This window comes from Parasteatoda tepidariorum, chromosome 2 (genome assembly GCF_043381705.1).
Source record: "Parasteatoda tepidariorum isolate YZ-2023 chromosome 2, CAS_Ptep_4.0, whole genome shotgun sequence".
Classification (NCBI taxonomy): Eukaryota; Metazoa; Arthropoda; class Arachnida; order Araneae; family Theridiidae; genus Parasteatoda; species Parasteatoda tepidariorum.
The window spans coordinates 19,241,795-19,266,786 of NC_092205.1; the positions used below are offsets into that span (position 1 = coordinate 19,241,795).

The 24,992-nt window shown below is 28.3% G+C and overlaps 3 protein-coding genes across 3 annotated transcripts in view; 1 reads left to right on the forward strand and 2 right to left on the reverse strand.

Moving 5' to 3' along the window:
- The window catches only part of LOC107439415 (uncharacterized), a 246,436-nt gene that overhangs the window by 101,197 nt on the left and 120,247 nt on the right, over nucleotides 1-24,992 (reverse strand). The window lies entirely within an intron of this gene.
- Nucleotides 139-876, forward strand: LOC107439414 (zinc finger protein OZF-like). Its single transcript, XM_016052004.3, has one exon. The coding sequence runs from the start codon at nucleotides 139-141 to the stop codon at nucleotides 874-876; it is 738 nt and encodes a 245-aa protein (XP_015907490.1).
- On the reverse strand, nucleotides 4,602-19,622 carry LOC107439418 (nucleolar protein 56). The gene is made up of 11 exons (XM_016052009.3): nucleotides 19,475-19,622; nucleotides 18,634-18,838; nucleotides 15,848-16,018; nucleotides 14,072-14,273; nucleotides 10,604-10,791; nucleotides 9,729-9,880; nucleotides 9,531-9,631; nucleotides 7,317-7,465; nucleotides 7,137-7,228; nucleotides 6,339-6,402; nucleotides 4,602-4,771 (listed from the first exon to the last, which is right to left on the reverse strand). The coding sequence occupies exons 1-10, from the start codon at nucleotides 19,475-19,477 to the stop codon at nucleotides 6,346-6,348; spliced, it is 1,320 nt and encodes a 439-aa protein (XP_015907495.1). The 5' UTR covers nucleotides 19,478-19,622; the 3' UTR covers nucleotides 4,602-4,771; nucleotides 6,339-6,345.

Sequence of the window (24,992 nt, forward strand, 5' to 3'; positions counted from 1 at the left end):
TTGAGCAAAAAACTTAATTGTGATGAATATTATAGAAAACTCTTTATTATAATAATAATACTCATGATAAAGAATAGAGCATCAATTTGAAAGCTGCCTAGAAAATAAACTATCCTTTTTTTTCTATTTTCGTGCAGCATGTGTGATAAAACATTCGTAAGAAAAAGTAGTTTACTCTCTCATATTCATACTAGAGAGAAAATATATTCGTGTAGTGTGTGTGGTAAAACTTTTTCATTGAAAAATACGTTATATAAACATTCTCAAGTTCATACTGGAGTAAGGGCTTATCCTTGCAATATTTGTGATAAATCTTTCAAGCAGAAATCTAATTTAAATCAACATTTGCGTATTCATACGGGAGAAAAGCCTTATTCATGCAGTATATGTTATGAAACATTTGCATCTAAAAGTAATTTAGTAAGACATTCTCTTGTTCATACTGGTGAAACAGCCTACTCTTGTAGTGTCTGTGGTAAAACTTTTAAGCAAAAATGTAACTTAAATCAACATTTGCATCTTCATACAGGAGAAAAGCCTTATTCATGTACTGCATGTGGTGAAAAATTCACATTTAAAAGTAATTTAGCTCAACATTTTCATACACATACAGGAGATAAACTTTATTCGTGTGAAGTGTGTAATAAAAATTTCTCTCGAAAAAATCACTTAGATCAACATTCTCATATTCATACTGGAGAAAAACCTTATTCATGTAGTGAATGTGATAAAACGTTTTCTACTAAGAGTAGCTTAAATAGACATTCTTTTGTTCACACTGGAGATAAGCCTTATTCATGTAATGTTTGTGATAAAGCTTTTAATCAAAGGAATAATTTAACTATCCACATTCTCCATGTTCATGCACCTAGATAAAGTCTTATTCAAGTAGCAAAATATTTTAATGATTTTATTTGTCATATTTATGTAGAATAATATTTGAGGTTGAACTTTCACAAGAAATTAAAATCATCCTTTTTTTTATAACCATATTGGAAGCATAATTAATAATAAAGATTAAAGTATTTCACATTTGAGCACTCATGAATATATATATGTTGTATTTAAATAATATTCTAACATTTATTCATTTCATTCACTTTCACCCTTAAGTTATTCTACTTTTAATCAATTAAAGTAACGTTCTACAATTAAGTTAAAATGAGATGTTGCCCATTTCCTTTTATACTTTAATTTATTTAACTAGTACTTCACGATTATTTCAAACCTGTTATATTTTAAGCTTTTCACTTTTGATAAAAATTCTCTTTAAAACTCAAAAAATTACAACCAGAAGCACAGATAAGTCTCCAATTGTCTTCAGAAGAATATGACAATTTCTATAGTTTATTTCCAGCAACCTCCAAAAATTTATCTTAAAGCAATTGAGATAGTTTTTTCTCTGTTATTTTATATTGGATATCTTAATGCTTTTGTCTGCATTCGAAAATGAAGCTCTACACCAATTGGATGAAGTATTTTTATGAAGTTTCTAAAATAAATTAGATATTAATTCCTTGATTGTTGTTCCTCACTAATTATGTATTATTCCACAATTTCTTCCTATAGTACGAACTTAATACCATATTAGGAGTGTACAACCTTTTTGAGTGAAGGGTCACCTTGCACAGTTGGTTGACTAACGAAGGGCCATACATATATATAATCATATTAAGACAAATATAATTTTTTTTAATATTAACTTTAGTGTTCTAAGTACTAAATTTCTTTTATCAAAAAAATTGGCAATATATTTGTTGAAAATTAAATACTTTTAATTATTAGAATTCATTCAAAAATGAAAATTTTAAGAACAATTTTTAAAAAAAAATTTTATCGAATAAAAAAATATGCATGTAATGTAGGTATGTCATATATATATGTGTATATTGGGGGAAATAATATAAATTCTAACAAAAAAAAACTGTAATGCTCACAAAATAAAAGTGTAAAAAAATACATATATTAAAGAAAAATATTTGGGATTAAACAGAAATGAAAACAAAACCATTTTAGTAAAAAATAAGATTATATTTTTATTTGGTATGCTTCAGGTATTATTTATATTTCTTTATTTATTAGAGGGTTTGTGAATTTTAAATAAGAAACATTTTCTCCTAAAAAGTATCTGAGCTACAAAATATCTAAAACAAAATAAATTACAAGCAGTGAACAATTTAAAAATGTGTATTTTGCTTTATATTTTCTTTATTAACTTATATTTACGATGAAATGTGCACAAAGAAACAGCATAAAAAAGTTATTATTTTAATGTGTGATAAGAAACTCGCATGTTGTAATAATATCGTAGTAAAAATATAAAATCATGGAAAAGCATAGCAATAACTGCTTTTAAAAGAAGTAAAAATCAGGTTTACGATGAAACCGGCACAAATAAAGTACGTCAAAAAGTGAAATGCATGATTTATAACTCACGAGTAGTAATATCATAATGTATCGAGGATTTTAAAAACCGCATGGCAGTTAAAAATGCCCCCCCCCCAAAAAAAAATAATAATAAATTATCGAAATGTTACTTAGATTTAGGATGAAGCTGGTAAAAATAAACTAAGTTGAAAAGTGATTACTTAAATTTGAAATTTGCGCATCATAATATACTAAAAATACTGGGTTTTTTAAAAACATGTGGAATTTCATTGCAATAACTGAAAAGTGTGATCGAGAAACATTATAGATTTACAATAGAGTCTGTGCAAATTGAATGCATCAAAAAGTGATAATTGAAATATGAGATTAAAAACTTTCAATATTTTTTTAATTTTCAAACAATATAAATTATTGTGTTCAATAGTTTTTGCGAGCCGCACATCAACAGTCAGCAAGACACAGGTTGTGCACACCTACCATAACATCATATTGGTATTGATGTAAAGAAAAATGACAGAGGAGAATAATTTCTTATCACCACTTGTTTATATACACTAAAATCACAGTGTTAAAGCCTAGTTTTTGCACTTGCTACAAATTAAACTATATACACACACATATATATATAGTGTTTTCCGTGGAAGTGGGAAATAAATTGCTCGATGTTATGATTTTTTTATTATTTCTCACTAGGAGGGAGCTATTACAAGATTGTTACGAAAACTTGAAGTAAATACTGATGTTTCTCTAACAGATTTATGTTGTTGTATGAGAATACATTTCTTTATTTTTAAGATTAGATTACCAAATATAAGACAAAACATTAAAAGGCTTAACAATAAATTTGATATGGTCTGTACTTTAAATTTAACAGAATCTTATCTAGTATATTTTTAAAAATAACACTTTATTGCTATTGTATCAGTGTAATTGCATTATTTTTTTTTAAAAAGATTTTTATGATTCAATTTCTAGCAAATAGATATTCAGTAACATATCCTCTTTAAATAGAATTCCAGTGTGCAAAAAAATAAATGGACCACCCTAAATAACTTTTGATCTAATGTTTGGATCTTCACAGTCTAGGACTCAATCTTAATGGTTCGTAGGGGTGACCTCAAATATGATAATTAATTACTGCAGAAGATATTGTAAGTAACGAAATCAGACGCAAAAAAAGTAACACACACTTAATTACAACCTTTTCAATATAAAGACCAATGATGTTATTTTTATTATAGATTAGACATTAACATACCTAAATACTTGGGCTTGCAATCCTACATTCTAACAGGTTATGTGCCCTTATTATAGACTTGTTATTTTAATGTCCATTAGAAAAACTGAGCAAAACTATTCATTCTAATATAGACAGCAACATTTTGTTTATAATTCCAAGAAAATTATCTAAACCTATATTTCTTTTGATGTTGTCACTCAATAAACATGGAACACATTGAATTCTCTGAAAACAAAAGGAGAGTGTTTATTGTATCCTCCTGAGAAAATCTGAGTCTACTGTAATGGTTAACGCAGACTTGACCTTCGTTGATGTATTTAATAAATATATATTTTTTTTTAAAAATCATTTTGATTCATCATCAATCATATTTTTGATTGAAAACTGTATTCACTTATGAAGCGGCGTAATAATTGGATTAAAACAAACGGTATTGCATTGTTCTTTATTTAAGTTTTGTTTAGACTTCTTTGAAGAGATGCTATTTAGCAAAAATTGCTACATATAACTAGCAAAACGCCATATGTTTGTTGGAGATTTCAGCTTAAAAATAAAGAAAAAGTGGGCTGTGTTTTCTCCTCTACTGTGTCACTTCCAGAATGAATGCAGCTTAAAAGAAATGGATATTTTCTCTGCTTTTTGTTGTCTTACGAGTGTGTTGTATAATTTGCTGAATGTTGTTTAGTTTTAGTATTAAGAATTTTCATTTTTCCTCTCAATAATTTAATAAAAAGAACAGTTGAATTTACTCGCACACAGCTAAGAGAAAAGTATAACTTATCCTTATATAATTTCATTTTTTAAGCTTTTTTTAAAAAAATTCTTTTATTAGAAAATCTCATATGCGAATTATAGGCAGATACATGGTATTTAAATACTGTTTGAAGAAAAAAATGTCCACCTATTGATTTAAGTAAAATGGAAAAAAATTAATTTTACTAGAAAATATCAATAATAAAGATAAAAACACTAATGAAAATAAGGTAAAATATTTTAATATACAAAAGTATAAATATGTATTAACAGTGATAGATTTCAAGTAGACTAATTAAAGTCATGAAGTATGAGCAGCAGCCAATTTTTTGAAATCGAAAGAGTCAATACTTTGAGTGAAAACTGTCTTTTGAGTATATGCAATTCAATCTAAAAATATAAAATAAAAAAGATATATATATGTATACACTTCTTTATTATTGATAAAATAAGTATATTGATAACTTATATGATCAGTACATAGAATTCAGCATTTTATTAATTAGCAAAATAAAATTTTAAACAACCTTCATTTAAATATATTTTTGTTCGCAAATGATTAAATTTGAAGAACAATTTGTAAATAAATTACTAAGTTCTCACCAATTTAGTAATAAATAACATGCCACCAGCAGCAATAATTAATAATTTTTTAAAGCATAAAAAAAATGCCTTTTTTCCAAAAAGAAGTCGCTACAAAAAATTTTATTTTCCCAATATAAGTTTGAATAAATGAATCTTGATAAGTTTACATTAAATAATTATTTAATTAGTAACTATTTGATGACTATTGAGACTATTTGATTTTTTTAAATCTTTTTTTCTGTTTAGTAAAATTTGCTAATTTTATAGCATGATTTTTCTAGCGCATTAATTTATTTTACAGAAAGTCATAAATTCAATATCTAAATTTTTTTTTACTTTAATGAATACAAACAAAGCTATGATTAAATACAATTGCTCATCGATCTAAAGCTGGATGGACTTCAAGCTGACACCTGAGATAAAACCCTGACCCTTAATAATTACAGCTGTTAGCAATGTAAAAAAAATTTTTTGAACTTTTTCTATTTTTTTTTTATCTTTGGCTATTTTGAAATCAGGAGAAATTTAAAAATTTTCATGATAGCTTAGGTTTAATTTTAAAAGTGAGATAAAAGGTAAGCTAATTGTTGTAATGGAATAATACAGAAGACAATTTCCATATAGTTGTTTTTATGTAAATTTCAAGCATTTTTTAAGTAAGATTTTTATACAATTGCAGTTAAAAAATAAAAGATGTGGCAACACTTTTTAAAACTATATTAACAATAAAGGTAAAATTATACAGAATTAAAAAAATTTTAAGTTGAAAAATAAGAATTATAACAAGTTAAAAAGTTATATTTATTGTAAAATATTTTAATTTAACACAGTTGGGCTTTAACATTTGTTTCCTTAATAATGTATAGGTATCCTTTAGATTAGGAATAAAAAAGAATGCATATTAATTAAGGCTGACTGATTACATATTTTGGACTCAGTATTATTTACATTAAATTATTTATTGGTAAATTTACATAAGTTTAATGTTTCTTTACCCACCAATGATGTTTTTACTAAATTCAGAATTATTTTTAAGAGGGTAATAATTTTCAGTAATCTATCATAAAATATTAATAAAATACAAGCAAATTTCAATTTTCTAATAATATACAACCTTCTTTAAAAAAATCAATCTTCTCACATCATTAATTTAAATATTCATGGGTTCAAAAACTATATAATTGTAATTAATAGAACATATACATACTGTAAAATTAAAGTAATGCCTAGAAGTATAACAAAAATGGATAATCAACATTTTAATGAAATAAATGAATACTGCTAGCAACAAAAGAAACTAAATAAACAACAGGAAAATAATTAAAAATTTTAATAAAATTGCAAATCATTTGAAAGTCGAAAAAATTTTTACCTTAAAATCACCGTTCTATTTCCATAGGAATTTTCACTTTCTTCGATTTCTTCCTCCCTTTCTTCTATAAAAAAAAAGTCAATATAAATATTTCATAAGGATGTAGATATATTAAACTATGTACAATAAAAAAAAAGAATCACCCCATATAGCTTTTGATTGAATTTTTAAGTACTAGAACTCAATCTTGGTTCAAAAGGGTGATTTCAAATATGCTAAATAAATTAGCTCAGACCATGTTTTAAGATATGGAATCTGACACAAGAATTTATTGTCACTGAAGAATCATACCTTTTTTTAAGGATTTGGATTACTTATCCTCAAAATATAAATAATGAGTAGCAGAAATCTGGTCCCAATAGTTTGGTCAAGAGAGCGGCTGAAAATTTGGTCCCCTTAAAATTAATTTTACTTTTTGCATATTTCGCTATCTTTTATTTTTAATATTAAATTTATTTTTGCATATTTCAAGAATTTTTAAACAATTTGAAAATTTTCTGCACTTATTTATGAAATTTACTTATCCATAAATATTTCCATTAAAAAATTAATTTTTAATAGTCAAGAGATTTTGAATTGTAAAGCATACAAATTTTTAAATCATTTTAAAGAATGTAACTTATAAGGCAAAATACAAAGTGTGAATAGTTCTCAATTGACCATCAAATGGTTCTTGAGAAATCGAAATATAAATGTATGACTTAATTCCATTCCTCACTAAGTAATAATATTTATTACATAAAAAGTTATTCAAATATATATATTCATTTTTCTGTGTACTGAACATGCATAACTTACATGCTTCTTTTCGGGATTTTTTCGTACATAAAACTTGACTCTGTTTTCAACTTCAATTTTTAGTTGCTCCCCGTGAATTCCAGATGGATCAACTGAAAGAAAAAAATAATAATACAATAATCTTAACACATTTATCATGAGAGAATTGTTATTGTCAAGGATATATATAAAAAAAATTACCACTAAAGCAATCACTACGTGCTGCCAGAGAGCACTTGTTAGCCAAAAATCTTGACATGCGCCCTTTTGTTATTCGTCCATCTTGTCCAATTAGAGATGATTTGCTAATTGATGAAAATTTTGAACTGGCTTCCTTAGATTTTAAGGCCCTGTATAAAAAAAATACAAGAAGAACCAACTTACACAAATGCAATTAATAATTGAAAATTTTGATAATAAGATCAATATAAATTGTAGTTTATGAATAATTATAAAAACTATCTGTTATAAAAAATAACTACAATAATAAATTTGCAAAAAAATACCCATAAAAAAGTATTTATTAAGATAAAGAGAAAAATATCTCAATGCAACTAAATTTCTTAATGAATAAATCTTTACTATTTTAATGAATTCTTTAAAAAAAGTGTATATCTTGATCAAAAATATCAATTTTGAATTATGAAAATTATATTTTTATCATCAACCTTCTTTTTATTAACCTTTTCACCTTGATCAGTTTTAGACAAAAATATTAGTAATAACCTTGTACTTTTTTTGCATACTTTTAATTATGTATACTTATTATATATAGTACTTGTTATTATGTATGATATTACTTGTAAATATTAATAATAGCCTAATACTAATAATGGTTCCTTGGGAAGTGGTTAACTGCAGTCAACTGTAGATTAAAAATTTAAAATATTAATAGTAACAGAGTAACTGCAAACAGATAAAGAAAATTTTTAGGCTAGGTTATTGTAACTTGTGGCATACATTTTATTATTAATTTTCAGTTCTGTCCCATTTATATATAAAAAATATATTACAGAACTGAACATACGATATGAACGATTTCAGGTACCAATTATCTTCTTATAATGAATGTCCTGTTTTATATTTTGAAGTACTTTTTTATCTTAGCTCCTATAACCCCCTAGGAATGCTTTACTTATTTATACCTATTTAATGTTCACATTCCCTCTACATCTGCCTGACACATTAGCATAGAATTCGAAAACCGTTATATGGTTGCTGATGTTTTGGATTCATTAAAATTATTTCTCATGTTTTCTTTTCTGTCAACACATTTGAATGTGAAAGGCTAAGACAAACTATTATTAATTTAACATTAAATTTAATCCATTAATAGCCAATACATGAATTCCTAAACTTTCATTCCCAAAAACTGTGCTAACGTGCACATGAGACTCACATTTTGGATTTTTTGGTGAACTGAGGTGTCTTGTTGGGCAAAGCCCTGTAGCCACACCTACCAGACCATTTTCTAAATTTATTAATTTATATGTACACGAACTTTTTTTTAAACTTTGGTGCTCAATATGATTCTATATTTTTGATATAAAATATTTTTATTATTTATCGAATTTGATTCTTCATTAAAGCAGTTTCTATTGTTTAATATCTACATCACTCTGGAATAATATATGGACAGATGAAAACACATTAATCAACATTTTCAACTCATTGGTATTTCATTGAACCTCTTTAACAAATAGTTATTTTTTCAAGTGCCAATAATTTCTTAACAACGAATAAAAGAAAATGCAAACAAAATAAAAATCAAATGACAATACTAATAAGAGATATAAATCATTAATGAAAAATTTCAGTTAATTGCTATTATGTAACCAATCAACATTATTAAAAAAAATCAAATACCAACAAAAAAAAAACATACAACAATTATAAATAATGCTTCAAAACTTAAAACAACATTATTAAAAACATATAAGGAGTTTTCCTCCACAGTTTCCAATTGAACAATGTATGGGAATATGTAATGTCTTAAACTGGAATTGAAACTTTAACACAACCTAATATTCATACCAATATTTAGGACTTTCTGGTACTAAATATTTTATTTTTTTAAATTTTGATTAAACATTTTTTTAAAAATTTAACCTTATAGGTAAAATATAGTTCCTTCAGATTTCACCAAACGTAAAAAATCAAGTATGCAAAGCTAGTGTGCAACTTCAGCGACTACTTGCTAAAGCAAGTAAACATTGGCTTCCGTTTTATGTAGCAAGCGTACAATAGACACGTTTATATTGCATTGAAATATTAATACAAAATTCAACAGTTTACAATAATAGTGCAGGAATAAAAAGTTAACTCTTTCAAATACAGAATACATAAATAAGATGTTAAGACATCCATCTCAAATATTTAAAGTATTAAAAAAAACAAAATTTAATGAAAAAATACCTAAATAAAGATTTTTTAGCTCCTAATATCTGTACTGTTGATGCAGGCAATTTAGATAAATGTGTCAAACTACCAGCTTGATTTATCAATCGAGCACCAGCCTAAATAAAAAAGTGTAATGCAGATTTTAAAACATATATATATTAAAAATACTTTAACAATTCAATGTTTTTAATAGGTTCTAAAATAAATGCTCACCATTTCACCCATGAGATTTCCAAGACTAGGAGCAATGAGATGCATTTTAGATTTTACATAGTCAGTCTGTGTATTTTGTTGTTTCATAAGTGAAAGTATTTGTTCAACAATGTTAATTATATTATCCATATCTTCCACAGCAATTTCCATTCCTAAAATAAGAAAAAGTCCGATAAAATTACTAAAATAAATAAATAAAACTAGATTTTCCTCGAATGAAGATTCTTTATTAAAAAATTATATACAAGTTCTCAGGGTTTTAAATAATACTTAATAAATTAGAAAACTCCTATAACTTCACACCACTATATTATTTTATACACTATATTATCTACACATAATATTTCTACAATTGTATTACTATTTCAAAAAACCTTTTAAAAAAGCAATTAGTTTCTGGATGAGAGTTAAATGAGATGAGAGTTTAGCGAGAATTTTATAAAAAACTAACATAAAAATGTTATACTTAGCTTTTAAATATAAGATATTAAAATATTTTTATTCACTGATGCAAAATGTAACAACAATTGTTAGTTACTTGTTTTTTTCATTTAACTGAAATTAAATCGTGCAAAACTTAAATATTTTTTTCAATTTAAATAATTTTATACAGTAAATGTATTCTATCCTTAGTGGTTGACAATAGTAGAGAAAATTGTTTTATTTTTATATCATCACATACTTGTAAATTAACAAAAAAAAAACTTAAAAGTTCATGAATTAATAATGCAGCTTTAGAGCAATGAACTTTTTTAACAATTACTAAAAATTATCTGAATAAGAAAACAATATTTTCTTTAACATATTAGAGCCTAAATAAAGCAACTTCTTAATAACGTTCAGTAACACTACTAAACAGATTATTAAACACTTACCCATTGACTTTTGTGCATTTTTAAGAACGTTTTCAACTTTATTCTCATCTTTCAAAACACATTGCAGAAGTTCTTCAATATTTTCAGGCATATTTTTTCTATCTTTTATTACCTTCACGCACATAATATACTGCTGGGGATCAGGAACAAGCTTAAAAAGCTCCGGAAAATGGCAATCATAAAGTCTTCTGCAATGAAAAAGCACAACAAAAATTTAAAAAATAGATAATTTATCCTAGAATAACTAAAATATTAAAAAGATATTATGTACTTAAAGTGAAAAACTAATCTAGAGACCCAAATCCTGTGTTTGAGGCAACCTTCAAAAACCTCGTGACAATAACTTTTATGCAAAAAAACTAATTTGTAAAATTCATGCATATGCTCTGTTATAAAAAAAGAAAATGTTTCAATCTCCTTTTTAACTAATTTCTTAAGATATGTAAAATGGACCATCCAAAATTTTATATGATAAATCAAGTTCTAGAATAATTTAGAAATTTATGAACTGCAATTCCCACTTAAAAACTGACAAAACTCGAAAACTGAACTAGCCAAAATTAAAAATTCTGATTATAATTAAAATTACATTTTACACATGAAAATTGTACAACTGAAAACTGACAAGGCTTCAGCAAAAAACATGAAGTAACTCTGTTTAACCAATTTATCTCTTATCTACAGGCTCAAAGAAATTTACTAATCAAAAAAGTTGACAAATTTTAAATGACAATTTTAAAAAACAGAGTGCAAAACTATTATTTTCCCAATATTTGACACTATGAAAGATAAGGATTGAAGAATTGATTTTAACTATGAAAAATTTATATCAGCCAAAACATACATAGATTAATTTTATGTTCTATTAAAGAAACAAATATTTCATTAATTTGAGTTCTTGTCAATAAAATCATTACCTGTTTTGAAAATGTAAAAATGCAAAACATTTTTTTTAAATTCTTAAAATCTCTTAGAAAGAAAAACTTTAATCTACTTTTGGTCACTATATCATAACAAATTACTGAGATTAGATATTATAATAGACTTTAAAATAATGGATTGTGCACAGAATAACACAACATTGAAATAATTAGACAATATAATGGAAATGACATTAGATGTTATAATGAAAAATTCACTATAAAGGAGGTGTTAATTTTAAAACACAGAGACTATCTTTTTTCAAAACCATAAAATGATAAGGCAGTTTTTTTTAAAAGTTTAACATTAAACTAAGTTAAATTAATTTCAATTAAATTAAATTGGAAATTAAAGTTACAAATGTAAAATTTATTTTTAAAATAATAAAAATTTTAAAACGATAAAATTTTAAAATATTCTCACAAAAAAACAGCTACAATTAAATATAACTTTGAAAAAGGCAAGAAGTTATAAAAGTTTTCTTCACATTTATTATTATTATTATAAAGAATACAAGACTAGCATCTATTATACACTTATCTTTTTGAATTGTTTGAATCTATAATTTATAAGTTTATTTTCAAACGAATCTACAATAATAAAAAAAAAGTGCAGAATGCTCTTAATACACAAGTACAATATTAAGTTTCTAACGTACTAGTTGCCAAACCAAACCAGTTGCCTTACCAAAATTTCATTTAGGTGTGACGCAAAACAAAAACAGAAAATTTAATAATCTGAGGAGCATTAAAAAAAATTATGGAAATAAATTTTAAAATTAAAAAATATTATGGAAATAAATTTTAAAAAATTCTAAAATGCCAAACGAAACCATTCAATAAGACTGCCAAATGACAAACTTATGCTCAATATATTACTAATCATATTTTAATATAACATAGTAAAAAATAAAAAAACTTTGCTTTTTCAAGCAAATGAAGATACTTGATGCTTGATATTTGTAAAATGTGGTATTTTCAAAGCAACTTGAATATTCAGGGTGGCCACTCAAATCAGATTTCAAATTTCCCTGATTTTTCCAGATAAAAATCTTAAAATTTCCAGGTTTTTGTTTCTTTTTTCTTACAAAGTGGATGTGTACAAGAAAAGTGTCTATATTATAAAATATTTTTTTCAAAATGTTATTTTTTTAACATATCATCTTGAGAAAAATAATTTATTTTGGCAATTTGGCAAGATTTTTCATTTATTTTTCAAATGTATTGGTGGAAAATTTTGAATCAAAAATCATATATTGACCAACAAAAGAGTAAAATTAAATATTAATATATAGTTGGTTCTTTAAAAGAAACATTTTTTCAAAATATTTTATAAAAGGTTAAAATGAAATAGAAAAAAATTAGCTTAATGCAACAATTGTAACGATTTATCGACAAACATTGCTGTTAGCGATTGTAAAAAAATGTGTGATTGGTTAGTTAGCTGAGAAAAAATAATTTACAGATTTCTTTGAATGGGAGTAGAAAAGCTTTCAGAAAAAGAGTGCAATATAAAATCTATTATTATTAAATTATAACCAACAATTTTTGGAGAATTTAATAAAGTTAAAAATACAAAAACATTTTGTCAAAACAGAAAAAAAAATTACCACCAAAGTATCGGAACAAACTTGAGCCATAAATGAATTCAGCCCAAGGACAGACTTAAAAAAAACAGAAGTTAATATCCTAATCCCCTTTTCCATCTCCACCAGAATCTTTCCTAAATTACACAGTCCCATAGCGGTCAAAGGTTTCTGCATTCGTTCAGCAAACCGTTGGAGAATTTTATGTGGTATTCTAGTTTGACAGAGCTGTAATGGAGCAAATTTTGATGCAGACAAAGTATTGTTAAGTTAATGATATTTCAACTGTTTAGCGATACATTTCCGTCTAAAAAAGTGGGTATAATGGATGAAATAATTTAAATTAAGAAAATTAGTAAATAATTTAAATTAGTGAAATTAAAATTATCAAAGAAATTTCCAGCTTTTCTTTAAAATTCCCTGATTTTTCCAGGTTTTTATCCAAATTTCCCTGATATTTCCAGTATAAAAAAATTCTCTGATAATTCCAGGTTTTCCAGGTGGGTGGCCACCCTGATAATGCATGCCAAATGAACAAAAAATTATAACTAATAAATTAAAAGATACATATTACATAATATATTTAATAAATGGAGCTTAACAAAATGCTTTAATGACCAATAAATACAATTTTAACAAAAAATTTAAAATTCTCTTAAAATGCCGGTATAGTAAATAAAATTAAAAAAATAGCAAACTAATGAAGTTTTATTAATAAAACTGCACAATATCATCTATGCTCTGATTGATAAGGTTTGCAAAATATTTTTATCCCTTTTATTATTACTACTATTTTACTATTATATTACTATCCAACAAAATAACATAAATAATATCTAATATGCAATTTTCTCAACAAATATGCAATATAAAATATGCAAATATGTATGAATAAAATATGTAATTTTCTCAACATGATTCTAAAGTGAAACATCTATTTCGAAAACAAAATCTACACTTACCGAACTCTAAGAGCAAGAGTGTTTACATCCCTTTTCAATTGATCGACAACGTTCAAGCCGTGAGTAATCATGTTATCAACTTTGTTTATTGTCAAATTTACTTTAACTCGAGCAAAATGATGACCCATGGCAAGTTTTGATTTCATAATTGTATTTTCATCATGAAATGACTTCATCAGCTTTCGAAAATGCATCCGTATACCTATAACATCAAATAAGATAATGATGTTACTTTTTTTTTAACATATAAGGCAAATATTCATACTCATATACAAATGAAATTTTTTTTTTAAAAATTATATTTTATAAGCTAGTAACTAAGCTATGTATCTTATAAAAAATATGTAATAAAAAAAAACTTAATTAACAAATTTCATTTTCAATAATTGATCACTTTTTTCAATAAAATATTTGTTCAGATAATTATTCTTTTGCTTATCCGCTTAGCATTTAATTATACACTATCTACCAATAAGTATTTGGACACCTATGCAAATGACTATATCTGCGGTCCTGAGATTCGTCATGCCCTCTGCTGGTATATATCCTGTAGGAAACAACATCGAGATTAGTCCAATGCAAGATGCCTACTGGATGACAATGTGCTTCCTACGTTGCGGCAGTTTTACGGGGTGGACCCTTGTTACTTCCAGGACAACAATGCCAGCTATCATGTTGCGAGGTCACCAAGGATTGGCATGGTGCCAATGGGGTTTAATGGAATGGACTAGCCAGCCCAGACCTGAACCCTATCAAGAACCTTTGGGTTGATTGATTGATTGAATGTAGGGTTTAGTGGCACAAAGTCCAAAGGAGGACATGCTGCGCCACAAGAACCTTTGGGACGAGCTGGATCGCCAAATTAAGGGGTGCACTACCTGTCAAAATCAGTGAAGGAACTTGCATGTCTTCTCCAAACCGAGTGGAAGAAAATACCATTAGCAGTTACACAAGGACTTGTGGAAAGTATGCCCCGGAGGGTTCACACAGTAATTGCCTCTCCTGGAGGATCTACCAACTATTCTATTATGAATCAAGTTTGTTTTTCTTTTCAATCACAAGTGTACAAATACTTATTAGTAGATAGTATATAACACTATTTGATTTTTGAATGAAGTTAGTTCTCTCATCCTTTAAAAGCATTAAACTCCTGCTTGCAAAATAAGAAAAGGAATATTTTTACTTCTTCAGAAACAAATGAAAGTATAAAAAAACTTCTATAATATCGTTTGTTGGTAGGTATAAAAAAGAATTTTTAACGAAAATATGCTCATGTATAGAGCATATCATATCCTGTCTATTAAATTTTAAAACACTATTAAAACTTATGATTACACAGTCTTTTCCATTATTTTTTCTTTTTCAAATAAAAGAGGTTAGACTCTCAGTTCACAGTTTTATTAATGAAATCTCTATTGCTTAAGAGGTATTAATTTAAAAGGTTTTCAATTTATTCTCAAATATAAAAAAAATATAGTAAGCAAACATAAATTTAGTTGAATAAATATGTTTCCTATATATATATTTAAAATTTACATTACAAATTTTAAAAACATTTTCATTCATTTAAATTATCAAGTGATTAAAATCAAAGACTTTTTTTAAAACTAAATTGGTTAATATCTACAATTAAATTCAACTGATTTCAATCACTACACTCCTGATCATAGGAAGACAATAATCAAAAGCTGCAATATGAAAGAAACAATGGGGCTGAAACAAATGTTTAATATCCAAGCGTCAAAATAAACTAGAATTTTATTAATCTTCATTTACCTCTAATAATTTCAGTAACAGCTCCAGAAGAAGAACAATTAAGACCCAGAGTGTCTTTTATTTCAGTGGCTAATGCTGGATCTTGCACACCCAGCATTACACGCTGTGTAGATTTTTTGGACTTAGGCACATTGTTCTCTAAAAAAAGTTGCAGATCTTTGTGCAGAGAACCTATAATAACAACAAATATTTCGTAAAAAACAATAAATAAAACATCAAAACATACATTATCAACTAAAAATAAATATAGTATGCACTAGGGCTAGATATGTGTAATATTTAGTGTATATACTATGTCTGACTGCATTGATTTTGACCCTGTAACAAATGAAGCCACTGAGTATTTATTTTTAATAACATTTAGATGCCTGTGTAAAAATATCTTTTAAATACCTTTCAAGAAAATTGAATAAGCTTAATACATTTATAGAAATCTTTGACATCTAAGATGAACTACTTTACCAATTCCAGTACATATTTTGTTAAAATGAAGAGAAATATAGATCAAATTTATATCTAGACGATATTTAGAATTCTCACAATAGCTTTCTAAAAAGAAAAAAAAGTGATAAAATATTTTAAAAAGGCTTTCTTATTACAGTTAATCAAGCAATAAATGTAAATAATAAATAGCTTTAAAAAAGCATGATTCAAATAAATAAGGACTTTCTTAAATATATCACAAAAATGTAAGGAAAATAAACTAAAGCAATTAAATAATTTGTAAAATTATTACAAAGTTTATATAATTAAAAAATATAGAATCGTATCATACGCTAAAATAAACTATATAGGAGTCAACCATTATTTTCTTGTTTATTTTCCCAAACTTTCCACCCCTCTACATAGCACACCAGTTTCCTCCATGTTATTAGATAAAAACATTATGTATCAGAGAAAAATATTCGTCTAAAATTTTCCAATTTTTGAAAGTGTCAGAGGGGCAGTTTAATATTTTACTTAATATCAAAACAATTTTTTCTATGATGTTCAATTTGGTAAAGTTTGCACCCATTAGTTATTAATTATTTATGTCCTCAGAATAATCTAAATGCAGATCATAATCTAATCTAAATGCATATGCCCATGAAGATCAGCAAAAACCTAAGCAGGCTTTATGACTGAATAATGATCCCAAGCAAAAAACAATGGTTGTAGAAAAATTACAAACTTTTGGTCAAGTGGCAGAAAGAATAAGGCATTGATTCCATTTGCGTCAACTTATTTTTGTGCTTTTTTATTACATTACAAATAGTTCATGGAGCAAATTGAAAGTTCAAAGCAACTAGCATTTTGCTTTTGTTGGACATACTACTCTGCGTATCTAAGAACAAATGAAGAAAAAGCAATCATAGGTATCCTATCAAATACAAGTAACACTCAGGTTTTGTTTCTTACAATTAAAGTATTATAAATTTATTGGTATATTACCTAAATAATTAGCTTGTTAATATAAAAAAATATTATGAAAACATTAGTGTATCGAAATTTTCTAAGCTTTTGTTATTTAATTTTTAAACTCGTAAGAAATCATCTAAATAATTATTGTCAGGGGTCTGTCTAGGTTTTTCTGAAAGGTACCTACTTTGTGAAAATTTAGACATAATTTGTGAAAAATAAAAAATTGTATTTAAAAATCGCACAGAAATATTGTAAAAATATGGATTTATCGTTTCTTAAAGGATACAAAAATAAAATTTTAAGATAAAGAAATTTTTGAAACTACCGTTCTTCCTAAAATTGAATTTGTGAAACTACCGTTTTTCCTAAAGTTCAATTTGTGAAGGTACCGCTAAACGGTAGTAAATCCTGCATGGACAGACCCCTGATTGTGGTATACATGTTTAGAGTTTTTTAATAGAAGAACAGAAGAATTAGGAAAGAATGTTAATAGTTTGAAAGTAGCTGCGTTAATAAGTATATGGATACGAACCCTGTGGCAGAATTTCTTCGGACTTTCTGCGACTAAGGTACTTATAATAATAACAAAGATGTATATTACTAATTTAAAGTACAAAAATTCTGTATTTCCAACAACAAAAAATATATATAATTATTTTTATTGAATATGTAATATTTTTTTATTCCAATATTATGGGCAATATTCTCGCATTTTGTAGGGGAGAAAAACGCAACAAATATTTCTTTATCGCATTTTGTAAATTGTCATCAATAAAAATCATGAAATCTGTAACAGTAATTACCAAAAAACAAATGACGAAATCATGCTCTTCAAAAAGGGGTAACTCAAATGCGTGTCTCGTTCCAAGATTTGATAATTAAATAATATTAGATTTTAAAAACTATATGGCAATCAAAAGCAATAATTGCCACACAAAAAAGAAAGAAAGAAAAAAATAATTGAATTGTTGCCTAAAAAAGTAAATACTCGAATGCACGTTTTGAATTTGTCCTATCGTCTGAAATATATCGAGTTAATTAAAAACCTTGTAAAAATCAATAATTGCCGAAAATACAATCAAAACACTACACTGATTTATAATAATACTAACAGTGTAAATTTTAATGCGATAAAAAGTAATTATTTAAATGTGCAATTCCAATTTTACGCGTAAATTTCTGCAGGAAAAAAAATTGTTTTTTCTTCCCAAAAGAAAAACCTTTCTGCAAGAACTCTAACGCTCTGCGACAATGTCGTCGCCATTCTGCCACAGGGGCTATGAAAATATGGAAAATTAAGACCAAAAACCTTAGATAATAAAAAGATAATACATATATAAAAACATCTTGTTTTAATAAAAGTTTACAGCAGCAGTTTAATTTACCTGTAGAAACACACTTTAGGTTCTCCAATCCTTCCCTCCATGTTTCAAATTTTTGAAAGGCGACAAGGAAAACGACACTGCGAAATTTACTTATGTCAATGACACTATCCTGAACTTGAGGTAAAAAAGTTGCTATTTCTTCAAACTCTGTTGTCCGAAATAACGCGTAGCCAGTTGCATCTTCATATAAAACATATAGTTGATGCTAAAAAAGAAATTGGAAACTTAAAATAGCATGTGACATTACAAAAACTAAATTGAAAACTTTCAGGAGAAATATAAATTCATACATAAATCATATGAATAAAAGTGTCAGTAATGGAGATTTCAGGCATAAAATTTATTGTTAGGTGTGCTTCTTATTTTGGCAATTTTTTATGTTGACTTAAAAGTAAAATTTTTCCAACAATAAGAATTTGAGATAGAAATAGGAAAATGGAAGAGTGTATTAACAATAAACACTCCAAAATACAGAGCCTATTCCAATGGCCACACTCTAACGAAGAACAAGAAATAAGTTCAAACTATTTGCAAACGAAATAGTTCCACATCATACAGTTTTTTTCAATTTTTATTCCATGCCTTTACATGCAGACAAATTGTGAGAGCAAATTAAAAATACTTATAGCGCACACATAGTATCTCAATCTCAAATCACCAACTAATTTTCATTTAATTTCGCATAAACAATATATTTATAACAATAACTCAGATAATTTACATAGGTAGTTGTTATAAATACCTCTATATAGTTTTAAGATACATAAAGCTAAGATGGCAAATAAATAATTAGATATATAGGTTATATAAAAAGACATTTTTAAAAAGAAAAAACTGTTACCATTTTAGAAATAGTTTTAAAACCAACTCAAAAGTTGATTTAAAAATTATAATCAACGAGTAATAAAAATATCGACAATTTATAAACTGAACATGTGCGGCTACAAACAGAACTTTGTTGTTTGTTTACAATTTGAAGTTTAATAAGTGAAGTAAAAGTATTTATTTTGCTTTTGAGTTTTATATTAGCTATTCTCACTACTTGCAATTTTTTCGCATGTGAGCCAAAGTACTGGAATTGAAACCAATCAAAATCTCGTTCGTAAAAGATGCATACAGTGAAAATAGTCCTCTATTAGGAATGATCTCAAAATCTGTGATGTCATTTCTCATTTAGTCCAGCAGATCACGGAAGTTAAGTATCACAGGTTGCGGTCAGTGTGCTGGTGGGTGACCACTTAGATTAGTTTGCGTAGGGACCGAGGATGCGCAGTGTTGGTCCTCTTTAAATTGTTCTACCGTAAAGGGCTCAACTTCGCGTGCAGGTCGTTATGCTACCGAAGCAGGGGTTCCTATGGTTCCAAAGTATCCAAATGGGTTTTGAAGTATCGTCATGCCAATCGATTCTGGAGTATCACCATACCAATGGATTTTGGAGTATCCCCATCCCAATGGGTTTTGGCTATCCTTATGAAGCATCACAAAACCCATGGATCTCGGAGCAGTGGTAAGAAGATTTGTTATACGAATGTTGTTCAGAGCAACCCAATGCAGTTTGGAGCAGTGCTATGATTGTGTAACGTACTCAGCTGAAACGTTTTCACTCGACCACAATCAAATACTCACACAACCCGTGAGAATCCGGTGGCGGGGTATATATTCTCGAGTCTGAAGATTTTCATATTCATAATAATACAAATTTAGATGAGGAATATCTTTTGTCTCAGACTCCAAAATGTTTTCTGAACCAGACTTTTTTCTAGCCCTATCGTTGCATTACTGAAACATTCAAAGCATTCTCAGAAACATTCAAATCATCCTGATGAATCTTGGAACATTCCAATGGATTTGGAGCTTTACAAACCCCGTGGATCTCGGAGCATCCCAAAAGGATTCAAGAGCATTCCGAACCCCGAAGATTTTCAGAATATCGAAATGGATCTTGGAACATCACATATCTCATGGAGCTATCGAATTAATTTTGGAGCATCCCAAGTTTTCAGAGCATCCCATAGATTCAGGAGCATTCCAAAGAAGCATTGCAATACGAATGTTGTTCAGAGCAACCTAATAAATACAGTTCGAAGCATGTGATGAGTTCGTATGATTGTGTAAACATTTTCGGTGCTCAGTTGAAACGTTTTCACTCGACCGCAATCAAATGAAGTTTCTCTAAAATTCATCGGGTACCTCCGAAATCCATTTGACTGCTCCATGGGATTTGTGATGCTTCGAAATCCATTAGGATCCCTGAAACCCATTGGGACTTGAATCCATTGGGATGCTTGGAGATCCATCGGAATGCTTTGAATCTTCCAGGGACACAAAGACAGGACCAGAAAATAATTTTGCTCAGAAGAATTTCCTGGATCCTGAGACAAAAGCTCTTCATCAACCAACAATGTTAGCTCAGCCCACTTGATGTTATATATCCACCTCCTTCATGCAGGTACAGTCAACCTTCTTCTAACCTTTAAAGAGGCAATATCACGAAATGTGATGCTCTGTAATACATTAGGATCCTATTGGAATGCTCAAAAATTTTATTGGGATGCTCAGAAATCCATTGGGATGGTGATGCTTTGAATTTTTCAGTGACATAGTGACAGGAACAGAAAAAAATGCTGGTTGAAGCTCAGAAAATTTCCAAGTGCCTGAGACAAAATATTTTCCTCATCTAACACTGTAATTTGTATTATTATAAACATGAAAATCTTCAGTCTCCAGAATATATTCCCCATCCCCCGGGTTCTCACGGGTTATATGTGCATTAATTATATGTGTTGTGTAATTATGTGTATGTACGGGTTATATGTGTGGTCGAGTAAAATCGTTTCAACTGAGAACGTTATACAATCACAGCAATGCTCCGAACTGCATTGGGTTGCTCTGAACAACATTCGTATAACAATTCTTCTTACCACTGCTCCGAGATCCATGTGTTTTGTGATCTCCATAAGCATATGTTGCTCTGTAAACTATTGGTGTTGCTCAAAATCCATTGGGATGATGATACTTCAAAATCAACTGTGTGATGATGATACTCCAAAATCGATTGACTATCAAGGACATCAAGGAATCAAGGACATACTATAAAACCACTAAAATAACGTTGCTCTGAAATCTACTGAGATTTGTGATGATCCGAGATTCATGGGGTTTGTGATGCTCGAAGATCCTTTGTGTTACTCCAAACTCCATCTGGATGGAGATACTTTGAATGTATCTGGGAATTCAATTAAACGTGAAAAACACTCAAGGCCAGGACCAGAAAATAACTTTGGTTGGAGCTCAGAAAATAACTTTGGTTGGTGCTCAGAAAATTTTTTGGAGCCTGAGACAAAAGATCTCCATCAATCAACACTGTAAAAAAAAAATTTTTTTTTGAAAATCGTTAGTTGATGAAAATTTTTTGTCAAAGACTTCAGAATATTTTTCAAAACCCGATTCATGATTATGTATTTCTCAAAATCTGCAAATGGTTCACAAGATTCAACTCACGGGTTGTGTTAACTCAAACGTTTGATTATGGTCAAGGAAAAACGTTTTATCTGAGCGCTGAAAATGTTTACACAATCATAGCGACGCTGTATTGGGTTGCTGTGAACAACATTCGTATTGCAATGCTTATTCGGACTGTTCCAAAATCTATAAGTTTTGTCAAGGTCCATAATGATAGTGTTACTCTGAAAACTATTGACATTTCTACAAAATCCATTGGGACAGCGTTGCTCTGAAATTCATTGGGATGCTCCATGACGCTGCTCTGAAAACTATTGGTATAGCCTTCTCCGAAATCCGTTGGTATAGCATTGCTCCGACATCCATTGGACTGCTTAATGGGATTTGCGATGCTTAGAAATTTATTGGGATGGAGCGACTTTGAAGTAGCGTTGCTTTGATATACCTTGGGATGCTCGGAGACTCTTTGGGATGGTGAACTCTGAAGGTTTCTGAGAGTACTTGGAATGTGAATGACACACAAAAGCAGGGTCAAAAAAAACTTTGGTTAGAACTCAGAAAATTTTTCTGTAGCCTAAAAAGTTATTTATCAACACAATACAGTAAAAAATTTAAATTGTTAATTGACTCAGATTCCAGAATACTTTTCCCAACCCGATTCATGATGCAGTGCTTTTCAAATTCTACCCATGGTTCACAACTCACGAGTAGTGTTGGCTCAAGAACTTGATTGCGGTCAGCTGAGCATATTTCCAACATCATAGTGACGCTGCGTTAATGCAGCGTCGCTACCCAATTGGGTTGGTCGGAGAAACATTTGCAGATGCACTGGATTTCTATGAACAACATTCATATTGAAATGCTTCTTTGGACTGCTCCTGAATCCATGTGATATTCAATAGCTTTAAAAAGTATTGGCGTTATTTCAAAATTTTTTGGTTTAACGGTGCTCTGCAATCCATTGGAATGCTCCATGGCATTGCTGTAAAATTCATTAGAATGCTCCATGACGTTATATTCAGACATCAACTCGTGTAGCATTGCTCTGCAATCTATCGGTATAGCGTTGCTCTAAAATCCATTGAACTGCTCTATGGAATTTGTGATGCTTCGAAATCCATTGGGGTGGTTATACTTTGAAATAGCGTTGCTCTGATATCAATTGGGATGCTCCAAGATACATGAAGTTTGTGATGGTCCATGGGAATTGTGATGCTTCGAAATTTATTGGGATGGTGCGACTTTGAGGTAGTGTTACTCTGATATCCATTGGGATGGTGATACTCTGGTTTCTGAGAATGCTTTGAATGTGAATGATACCCAGGGAATGGACCAGCAAGAATTTTTGGTTGGTGCTTAGAAAAATTTTCTGGAGTCTGAAGTTATTCACCAACAGAGCACTGTCAAAAAAAATTTGTTAATATAAATATATTCTCCAACTCAATTTACGATTATGTGCCTTTCAAATTCTACACATGGTTCGTGACTCACGTGTAGTGTGAGCACAATTATTTGTTTGCGAGCAGCTGAGTATGCTTACAACATATGGGGCTGGTCTGAACAATATTTGTATTGCGCTACTTCTTTGGTTTGTTCCAAAATGCACAGGGAAAGTGTTGTTCTGAAAACCATTGGAATAACGTTGCTCTGAAATCAAGTTAGATGCTCTAGAATCATTTGTGATGCTTCGAGATCTATTGAGATTTATGATAATCCAAGAACTATGGAGTTTGGGATGCTCTTAAATCCAGTGGGATTTAAAAAACGACCAGAAATTTTTTGAAAACCAAGTAACTCAGAACGCAGGACTGTAGAAAAAGAATTTTTTTTATATATAAAGTCGGCTTATAAGGAGAGTTGAGTTTTGCTGGCTTCAGTTCCAGAAACTTTTTTGGAGCTCACACAACTTGTGGATTCAAGATTGCTGGTGTTTCCATATCATGGAGATCGTAGTGGCTTGTCCTTGATGATTTTAATACCTGACTTGGTTTTTAGATCTCAACAATGGTTGTTTAGATTCAGGGTTTGGAAATATTTAGGTAGTTAATATAGAGCACTCCATATGGATAAGAAAGAATCAAAATAATTTTTACAAAAACGATAAAAAGTACTACAAAGATAATAGTGATGATTTATATTGCACTGATGTCTAAAACTTAAAGAAATTAGAGTATTTATAACAAAGTATTCAAATTGTAATATTAAAATCTCAAACAAAAAAATATTCAAATTTTTATATTCCAAAAAGCTTTGATGACCCCGATCGTAGAACATGTTAAAAATATTTGTTCTTTAAATAATTCTTTGCTGAGTTTTAATTTGGTCTAGAAAAATAGTTCTTCTAGATTTAGAAAAATTATTATACAAATTCCACTGTCTGTTTTATTAGCAACTTAAAGATTAATTTTAAGGATATAACTTTGAAAATCAAGGAACAGTTTCTTTGAATTTTGATCTTTCAAAAATTTTTTATTTATATGCACCACGATCTGTGACTACAGGTGAAAATTGAGAGTGTTATCAGTACATTGATGACCAGTAATGGTAACCAGTTCATTTCTGACCAAAGTATTTTGAATAGTTCTACGAAAAAATGATGCACATTATTAAATTTTAAAATTCTTATTCAAACAAAGTTTACTTTTATTAGGGGTGAATGCGAGCCCAACTAAAAAATCCTGAAAATTTCTCGAGTAAAATCAATAATGACGCATTTTAAAAAATTTATGTCTTCATAAATTTAAACTATTTATATTTTAAAAACATGAAATTCTAAAAAAATTATATGCTGCATAATTTAAATGAATAATTATGTATAAGTTTACTTTTATGTCTAATCACATTTATTATTCTAAAAGAAAAAATATTTACAAATGAAAGATATGCCAAGTATAAAT

What these genes read in the sequence shown, in the direction of transcription:
- LOC107439414 (XM_016052004.3), top strand. Translation starts at nt 139, where the DNA reads ATGTGTGATAAAACATTCGTAAGAAAAAGTAGTTTACTCTCTCATATT.
- LOC107439418 (XM_016052009.3), bottom strand. An exon ending in TGTTACTGAAATTATTAGAG is followed by an intron (nt 14,274 to 15,847) that starts GTAAATGAAGAT and finishes TTGATGTTATAG; the next exon opens with GTATACGGATGCATTTTCGA. An exon ending in AAATGCACAAAAGTCAATGG is followed by an intron (nt 9,881 to 10,603) that starts GTAAGTGTTTAA and finishes TTCTTATTTTAG; the next exon opens with GAATGGAAATTGCTGTGGAA.